The sequence below is a fragment of the Drosophila teissieri genome, chromosome 2L (assembly GCF_016746235.2).
Source record: "Drosophila teissieri strain GT53w chromosome 2L, Prin_Dtei_1.1, whole genome shotgun sequence".
Classification (NCBI taxonomy): Eukaryota; Metazoa; Arthropoda; class Insecta; order Diptera; family Drosophilidae; genus Drosophila; species Drosophila teissieri.
This window is the reverse complement of record NC_053029.1, coordinates 13,215,405-13,224,225: the sequence shown is the minus strand read 5'-3', so window position 1 is coordinate 13,224,225 and position 8,821 is coordinate 13,215,405. Positions and strand designations below refer to the sequence as shown.

Here is an 8,821-nt window from a genome sequence, read left to right as displayed (position 1 = left end):
TTTTTAAGTGGGTTGTGTTAGCGAAGTATTTAATCATTTAGTTTTATTTTTAAATACATGTTAAGCTGGTGAGGCGTAGTGTATATGTGAATTTTATTCAAAATTTAATGCGCAACCGCATAATGGGTATAAGATGTGAGGCTTTAGATGAAATTGCGTGAAGATTGATCTTGATCAGAGACAGACAACCGAAAAATCCGGGTCACACTGCTTAACTGAAGGTGTTGACCTGAAAACAAATTATGGCAGTGATTAGCAATCAATTTACTCAATTAATCAAATTGTATAGAACTTACAATATCGTCGATCTTCAAGATCGATCGAATCGTCTCGGTGGCCAGGGTGATCGACGAAATACTGACCAGCAGCGGTTGCACCACGTTCTCCGCAAAAATGTCTGTGATGGCGCCCTTGCGCACATTAATACCGGCGTTCTTCTCACCCTGAGCGTGGCGGTTGCGCAGCTCCGTGACCGTGGCAATGGGGTTCAAGCCGGCGTTCTCAGCCAGCGTCGAAGGAATCACCTCCAAAGCATCGGCAAATGCGCGGAAGCAATACGCGTCCACACCCTCAACTGTTTGAGCCAACGCGGCCAGCTGCAGGGCCATCTCAATCTCCGGCGCACCACCGCCCACAATCTGGGCGCGCAGCTTGACCAGGCAACGCACGACACAGAGAGCATCGTGCAGGGAGCGGGCAGCCTCCTCGAGCACCAGCTTGTTGGATCCGCGGCAGATGATGGAGACGGTGCGTCCCATGTTCTGGATGCCGGTGATCTTCACAAACTTGTTGGTGCCACTGGCCACCTCCTCGACCAGATCGGCACTGGACAGGTTCTCGGCTGTGAAGTGATCCAGCGAAGCGATCGGACGGCAGTGGAGGGTCTTGCAAACGAACTCAATATCCTCGCGCTCCACATCCTTGACCACCAAGCACTTGATCTTGTCCAGGAAGTGCTGAGCCAGATCAGAGACGGCATCACTAAATAAATGGAGAATTGTCAGCACAAAGTTGATAAAGAACCAGTGAGCTAAACCTACCGCAGGATAGACTTCTGAACCAGAAGAACATTGCATCCGGACTTCTTGATCTGCTTGACAATGTTCAGGATGTATGAGCGCTCCTCCTTAAGCACACGATCCATGGCAGCGTAGTCCGACACAATCACATTGTGATCCATCTGTAGTTTCAAGTATGAATTATTAGAAACAATGAAACAATTGTAAGGCTCATTGCGTAGTACTCACATCGGTCTTGGGGGCCGAAATGCAGAACTGGATAAGACCGATCTTGGCCTTCTCGATGCGCTTGGGAGCGTTGGAACCGGCGGAGCGGCAGGTGAAGACCAATCCATCGACCAGCTCGGTGTCCTCAACGGTGCCACCCAGACTGGAGATGACCTTGATGTTCTTGAGATCCACAGAGGCCTCCTTGCTGGGCTCCGTGACCTTAAGCACGGCATCCACGGCAATGGGGGCCAGCAGGCTGCTCTGCTGGGACACCACCTTGGAGTTAAGCGAGGTGGAGGCGCTCTTGATCAGCGTCTCGCGGTCGTCCAACTCGATGGGTGTGGACATCTGTTTCAGGATCTCTACGGCCTTGTTCGAGCAGCGCTGGAACGAGTCCGAGATGGCCGTCGGGTGCAGACCCTTCTGCAGCAACTTCTCGCAGGCCTCCAGCAGAGCGCCGGCAATGACAACCACGGAGGTGGTACCGTCACCAGCGGCCACATCCTGGGCGCGGGACAGCTCCACCAGCATCTTGGCGGCCGGGTGCAGCACGTTCATCTGCTTCAGGATGGTGGCTCCATCGTTGGTGATGGACACCTCGCCGTTGCCGGCCTGGATCATCTTGTCCATGCCTCGGGGGCCCAGGCTGGTGCGGATGGCATCGGAAACGGCTGCAAGGTACAAGTTAGTCGATTAGTTATTTAGTATTTAGATTATGTTACAACTAAAGGAGAGACTAAGCTTAGTAGAGTTCATGTGCTCAGTTCCACACAGAAAACTCCAAAACGGCATGACTAATTTACATACATACATATGTATGTACATACATACAAAAACAGACAGATGGTCTATCGTGTGTTTATTCAGCCATCTTCAAGGGGACTAATCTTAAAAGGTAAGCAATAAAATCCTTATAGCAGCCAAAAGACCTCTCAAAATAAGGTATTAAGAAAACCTAAATTTTTAGGTTGATTCAATTCATCACATGAGTAATGCTCGCTTCTTCTTCTTCCGCCCAAGAAGTTTCCAGACAGCCGGCATCCAACTGCTTTTTCAACAGGCCATTTGGCCAGAAATTCTGGTGCAGCATTGCTCCGAAATGAATCAACGTGGGTCGTAGCTTAATAAATAGCATATCCGCCAATAATTTTCCACACAAAAGTGCTTAGTTTTGTTAATTTCCTGGCTTTTTCTCACCTTTAGCCGCCTGGATGTTGGACAAACGGACATCGGTGGGCTTCGACTTGTCCTTGAAGGCCTTGGCCGTTGGCTTGATGTTGACCGATTTTGCCTTGGGCGCCATTGTAGGGTTAAGTTATGGTTTTCAACAAAACACAGTTATTCTACAATAAATTCACAGCGATTTACACAGAACACGTTGCTGCGAAATGTTAAGGAAAGTGTGGCCGCACTCGGTGAGCTTAAATATACCGCCAACTTGCTAAATCGATCAGAGCCGCTGCCTATCGATTACATCTTTAGCAGTGAATGGCAAATCCGGGTGACCATATTTTCCGTAGTGACTCGGCTGGTTTATTTACATTCAAGTTTTGTTTGGTTTTTGAATTATAAATTGAAGTAATGCCGCACGGACACTCGCACGATCACGGCGGCTGCAGTCATGAGGCTTCAGACGTGGACCACGCCCTGGAAATGGGCATCGAGTACAGCCTGTACACGAAAATCGATCTGGACAATGTGGAGTGCCTGAACGAGGAGACGGATGGCCAGGGCAAAAGTGTCTTCAAACCCTACGAGAAGCGCCAGGATCTGTCCAAGTACGTGGAAAGCGACGCGGACGAGGAGCTCCTCTTCAACATTCCCTTCACCGGCAACATCAAGCTGAAGGGAATCATCATAAGTGGGGCCAACGATGACTCCCACCCAAACATGGTCAAAATGTAAGGAACAGCAGTCAAGGAGGCTCCTTGAAAATAAATACTTTTATATTACTTTAACCATATTGATTGATATGATATGATAACGCTTTCCTTTTTTAATTCATATGTCTTATTTTTCAGCTTTAAGAACCGACCCAGGATGACCTTCGACGATGCCAAAGCCAAACCCGACCAGGAGTTCCACCTGACCCGCGATGCCCGTGGAGAAATCGAGTACTCGCCCAAAGTGGTCACCTTCTCCTCCGTGCACCATCTCTCCCTGTACTTTCCCAGCAACTTTGGCGAAGACAGCACACGAATTTACTATATAGGTAAGGACAGCTCAATCTTTGTTTAGCTTTACCATCTAACAGCAGGTCTCTATCCAAAGGTCTTCGAGGAGAGTTCACAGAAGCTCATTATCATGGCGTAACCATATGCAACTACGAAGCTCGTGCCAATGCAGCAGATCACAAGGATAAGGCATTCGATGGAGTGGGCAGAGCCATCCAATAAGCCAGTAAGGTTATGGAGATAAAAAATGCGCAATTTAATTGAGTATCTCTGTAAAGTATATTTTGTGATCATTTAAGGCAAGAAATGTATTTGTAATCGCTTAACATATTGAGCATTTGTATTGCACTGATATAATGGGCTTAAGCTCACTTAAGTATATTGTGTGGGTGGAACCACATCGGGTCCTATCTTCATGCCAATATTGGGCACTTTATCCGAATGGATTTCAGCCGTGACCTCGGTGAACAGTTTGTCCCACTGCCAGAGATCATCCTTCTCGTTGAGGCTCTCCTGTGGAACCAGGCAATCGGTAAGGATTGAGAGATCAAAGCCATCCACAGCCGAAAATGCGTACTGGGAAAGCAAATCAGAATTGGCCTCCTTCAAGACGGCGGATCGCGAGGTGCCGATACTGAAATTATACTCAATTAGCATAATGAAGAGAATTAACCAGGTTAGGCTCACGTAGGCGGCTCAACAATCTCATTGAGCATGATTTCGTCCTTGACATCATCCATGTCTGGAATGACGGGAATGTCATCCGTTGGTATGGAGTTTGTAGCCGACTTTGTTTGCTTAAAACGCTCACTAAACAAAAAGGATTATTACAAGAGTGAAAAATTATTTTGATAGAATACGTGGCAAGTGTCGGAGAACTTCAAGCTTTCCTATACTTACTCATCGAATGAGTTTTTCTTGGACCTATAAAGATATAGGGCAATCAGTAAAGTGCCTGTAGAATGGAATCATACCCACTTTAGTCCCTTGAATCCGGAATCCGCCCAGCCACCCGAAATGCGACGAATGGGTGGACGATGGGACTCAAATTCATTGTTATATGTGGACGTGGTGGCCGTGTCCGAGGTTGTGGGTGGGGTACCCGCCTGAACATTCAGAGTGATGTCGATGGAAATGTCCTTGGAGCCACCGGCCGCCTGGGAATCCTCCTCCTTCAGAACATCGCGACTCTTGGAGCGCCGACCTTTCCTGGCCGTCGTCTAGGATGGAAAATACATAGAATCTTCAATATACACCCATTTAAACACGGTTTCTCACCTTTCTTATGGTCATCTTGAGTTCTTCGGCCCAGTCCATCATCTTTTGTTTACGTTTTTCCTCACCGTTTCCTAGGCAACAAGTGGTCATGGTTACTCCGTGGGAATGTCCAAGTTTACTCCCGGAGTTTGCCATTCGCCCCGCGATGCGATAGTTTTCAAATCACTTACCTATCGCCAATGACAGTTGGAGGAGCTTCAAGTTGCCAAAATAAACAAATATTTATTTTTAAATAACGGAAAATGCTGACGGACACGGAGGATGACTTCTTTTTCGAGGAGGATAAGATGTAAGTAGCCATTGAAACCAATTCGTTGCTGAAATACTTTTGCCCAGCTTTATTTGCGCACAACAATCTGTTGCGATGTGCCGAAAAGTATCTGTTAAAAATCAATAATCGCCACAACTGAAACATATTGTTGGAATCAGGCCAGAACCGCTGCTCATCCAGTTGGATGGGGATGGTGCTCAGGTTGTCCGGCGGCACAAGGACCGCCCGGAGCAGCTGGAGCATCCCTCCGCCTCCCCCGCTCCCAACGAGGCCACCGTTATGCTCTGCTCCCCGGCGGGCTTCTCCTGTGATTCCGCATCCGGGGACAGGTTCGGCATCGAGTCCGCCAGTAGGCAGAAGTATGAGTTAGACCGTTTGTAAGTCAACTCCGTTGACCCGGAATCGTTGCAATACCACATATATCCTGTGGAAGCTCTGTTCTCTAATTTATGGCTTTTATAGTCCATATCCTGTAGTTTCTACAAAATTTGCTCACACTTTATTTTTTCTTTTACTCTAATTTTTCATGTTAAAAAATTTGTGTATTTCTAGAATTATAACATATATCCTTTTTAAAGTATTACATTTAAGTAGCCATTTTTTAAAACTTTATTTTGACACCTTTCTGTAATTAACTATTTTACATTTGAAATTATTTCAATTGGTTTTTTTTCTTACTATTATTTTCCTTTTAAAGAGCGACCACAGTACTATAGCCTTTTGTTGTACAGTAAGCCCTCCAGAATTAGAACTAACGAAATTGTCATTTATTTAGTTTATTAGTTCCACGAAAGAGGACAGATATGAATTTCCTTTGTAGAGCCTTAGATGCTTATACTAAACAATGTCGTACCTAAGCTAGGCTAGCTAGTATACCAACTAAATTGAATTCGAATCCTTTGGCTGTCCAAGGTCCATCCTTCGAAATCGATAGTATCACGAAGTATTAGAACAAACTGCCACGATCAACAGTTTTCCCAAACAGCCTTAGGTAAACTTGATATAGTCCAATGACCTTGCTAGAACTGGTAACATGGCTAATTAGAAAAGTGCACCGATCGATGTGAGTACGTTGGAAAACTGATATGAAATCACCCACACATAACCATATATACTTCAAATCATATAGCACGCGTAGATCACGCTTCAAACTAAATTTAAACTTTATAAACTAATGTCTTAACTGTTTACTAACCTCCATTTAGGGGCATGACTGTCAGCACGAATGCTGTAGTCATCACAAAGGATCAGAGCAACCTGATTGGAATTAGCATTGGTGGGGGAGCACCCATGTGTCCATGTCTATATATTGTTCAGGTGAGTCTGAAAATCATAAATTCAAAACCATAAATATCTTTCAGCTCCCACAAGCTTTATTTTCAAATTTGATATATTATTTAATTATTATTTCTAGGCTCCCTGAGAACCTGTTTTAGTTGTGAGCCTTGTTCGCTTCCAGGGATTTGGAGTAGCCTTGAAATTTGTCATTTTGCGTAGCTTCAAATACTCCCTCCTTTCCCGCGCAAACCAATCGCTAGCCAGCTGATCCAAGCGCCGGTCCATCCGTATCCTTTTCCTCTCGTCATACAGTTGGCGACTCAGAGCCCGGTCCGACGTATGGAGACGAAAAGGTTTTGGATGGGTATAGGAGGAGTTGACACGCGGGGTGAAGGGCTGACGGTTGAGGTAGTCCATGGAAGATCCTGGATTGATTCGGGGCACAAAGTCGGATGTCTTCTGGCACGGCATTTGCTTCTTTGGGCGGCTGTTGGATGTGGACAGGGTGCCAGGACCCCGGGGCTTCGTCAGCTTTTGCAGAGAGTTCAGGTACAGCCGGCGCCTTTCCAATTGTCGATGAGATCGCTCAAAATCGGGCACAGGTCTGCTCCGGAACTGGAATGCATTTCGTTGCGTGTTGGCCAACCGCTTTAGCTCCTTGCGTTTCTCGGTGTAAACCTGCTGGAACTCGCATACGCGTGGTGTCTGCCCCCTGGTCCTCTTCAGCTTCTTGGGCTTTCCCTGGCGTTGGCCACCACCCGCCTGTTTTCGCTTACGCTGATCCTTAACCAAGTCCTGCTCCTGAAGCGCCGCCTTCAGCCTCCCATCCAACTGGTCGAATCCCGGAATCAACTTGGGTCTGGCATGGGACTCATTGCTAAAATCCTTAACGGACCAATTATACCAGTTGGTGATGGTCATAATTTGGCTAACCAAATCGGTTTCAGTTGCTAGGGACTAACCTTTAACGATAATTTTGAATCTTAATGTTATGACTACTATTAGCTTGGTTTTATAAAACAGTTTACTGTTCTAACCAAGTAGGATTTACAAACTAAGATCACAAGATCCCCGAAATATACAATGATACAACGCCATATGTTTTTATCTCTAGATCTTCGATGGAACACCCGCTGCTCGGGAGGGATCCCTGCAATCCGGAGATGAACTGCTGGCAGTGAACTCGGTGAGCGTGAAGGGCAAGACGAAGGTAGAGGTGGCCAAGATGATCCAGACGGCCACCGACGAAGTGGTGATCCATTACAACAAGCTGCACGCTGATCCCGAACAGGGCAAGACACTGGACATCATCCTTAAGAAGCTGAAGCATCGGATTGTGGACAATTTGTCGAGCAATACGGCGGATACTCTGGGTCTCTCCCGCGCGATACTATGCAACGATTCGCTGGTCAAGCGACTGGAGGAGCTGGAGGGCACTGAATTGATGTACAAGGGTCTCGTAGAGCATGCCCGCCGGATGCTCAAGGCCTACTACGACCTCCTGCAGACATACAAGTCCTTTGGGGATTGCTTCACCCAAATATCGGTCCATGAACCGCAACAGCGGGCATCGGAGGCGTTTCGCACATTCGGCGAGTTCCATCGTACCCTGGAGAAGGATGGCCTGGGCATCATCAAACAGATAAAGCCAGTACTGGCCGATCTGGGAACGTATCTGAATAAAGCCATTCCGGACACAAAGCTCACGGTACGTCGCTATGCGGATGCCAAGTTCACATATCTGTCGTACTGCCTGAAGGTCAAGGAGATGGATGATGAGGAGCATGGCTTTGCTGCCCTGCAGGAGCCACTTTATCGCGTCGAAACGGGCAACTATGAGTACCGCTTGATCCTGAGATGTCGCCAGGATGCACGCAGCAAATTCGCCAAACTCCGCACTGATGTTCTGGAAAAGATGGAGCTGCTGGAATGCAAGCATGCCATGGATCTGAACAAGCAGCTGCGAAGCCTGCTGGAAAGCTTGGCCGAACTACACAGGAGTTTGGTCGATCGACTGGAATCCCTACCGCCGCTCTTTCCCATCGAAGTGGACTTCAAGGAGACGGACTTTCAGTACAAGTCGAGCACTCTGAAGCCGCAAGAGCTGGACGATGATGAAATCGAGGCCAACAATCATCCCCATTCCACTCCTTCGCAAGTCGATTGCGGTTTTGAGGCTGTGGAGCAGCCGGCGGCAATTATAAATGTGGAGCCCAAGGCGACCGATGATTCGTCCACCTTCCAAACCCCCAGCGAGAACGAGACGCTGCTCAAGGAACTGGGCCTGTACGACGTGGACCTGCTCTCCAATCCGCAGACCATTAGCAATCAAAAGGACTCCATTGCTGCCCAGAATGATGGCTACGATTTCGACTTGTTTTTAAACCAGGCGACTGCAGCCACCACCAGTTTGGAGCGCGATCTGATGTCCTCGAATGCGGAGGAAATGGATCTGCTCCTGCAATAAGCTCATTAGTACAAATATGAAGAATTGCGTTAGATAAATATTAAATGTTTCAGTATTTGGTAAAAATATCAAAAAATATGAATAGTCTTTGAACTTTTATGTATGTATGGATTTATGGAAACCA

General features: G+C 47.0%; 5 protein-coding genes across 6 annotated transcripts; 2 read left to right on the top strand and 3 right to left on the bottom strand.

Annotated features, from left to right (window-relative positions):
* LOC122613694 (T-complex protein 1 subunit delta-like) lies at window positions 1–2,656 on the bottom strand. Its single transcript, XM_043788004.1, has 5 exons — window positions 2,427–2,656; window positions 1,248–1,900; window positions 1,041–1,180; window positions 297–981; window positions 1–229 (listed from the first exon to the last, which is right to left on the bottom strand). Exons 1-5 carry the CDS (start codon window positions 2,530–2,532, stop codon window positions 212–214), a joined length of 1,602 nt encoding a protein of 533 aa, XP_043643939.1. The 5' UTR covers window positions 2,533–2,656; the 3' UTR covers window positions 1–211.
* A 72-nt stretch (window positions 2,657–2,728) lies between these two features.
* Window positions 2,729–3,731, top strand: LOC122613711 (PITH domain-containing protein CG6153). Its single transcript, XM_043788027.1, has 3 exons — window positions 2,729–3,130; window positions 3,251–3,441; window positions 3,501–3,731. Exons 1-3 carry the CDS (start codon window positions 2,811–2,813, stop codon window positions 3,623–3,625), a joined length of 636 nt encoding a protein of 211 aa, XP_043643962.1. The 5' UTR covers window positions 2,729–2,810; the 3' UTR covers window positions 3,626–3,731.
* On the bottom strand, window positions 3,692–4,781 carry LOC122613702 (intraflagellar transport protein 43 homolog). Its single transcript, XM_043788016.1, has 5 exons — window positions 4,682–4,781; window positions 4,382–4,623; window positions 4,304–4,327; window positions 4,091–4,213; window positions 3,692–4,037 (listed from the first exon to the last, which is right to left on the bottom strand). The coding sequence occupies exons 1-5, from the start codon at window positions 4,769–4,771 to the stop codon at window positions 3,776–3,778; spliced, it is 741 nt and encodes a 246-aa protein (XP_043643951.1). The 5' UTR covers window positions 4,772–4,781; the 3' UTR covers window positions 3,692–3,775.
* A 77-nt stretch (window positions 4,782–4,858) lies between these two features.
* Window positions 4,859–8,725, top strand: LOC122621861 (PRKCA-binding protein-like). 2 transcript variants are annotated; one of them, XM_043799872.1, is made up of 3 exons: window positions 4,859–4,970; window positions 6,158–6,269; window positions 7,345–8,725. In XM_043799872.1, the coding sequence occupies exons 1-3, from the start codon at window positions 4,924–4,926 to the stop codon at window positions 8,695–8,697; spliced, it is 1,512 nt and encodes a 503-aa protein (XP_043655807.1). In that variant the 5' UTR covers window positions 4,859–4,923; the 3' UTR covers window positions 8,698–8,725. The 2 variants fall into 2 exon arrangements, with proteins under 2 accessions (XP_043655807.1, XP_043655797.1); XM_043799862.1 differs by lacking the exon at window positions 4,859–4,970 and adding an exon at window positions 5,631–6,015.
* Window positions 6,348–7,259, bottom strand: LOC122621871. Its single transcript, XM_043799883.1, has one exon. It carries the CDS (start codon window positions 7,149–7,151, stop codon window positions 6,363–6,365), a length of 789 nt encoding a protein of 262 aa, XP_043655818.1. The 5' UTR covers window positions 7,152–7,259; the 3' UTR covers window positions 6,348–6,362.
* Window positions 8,726–8,821: the final 96 nt, after the last annotated feature.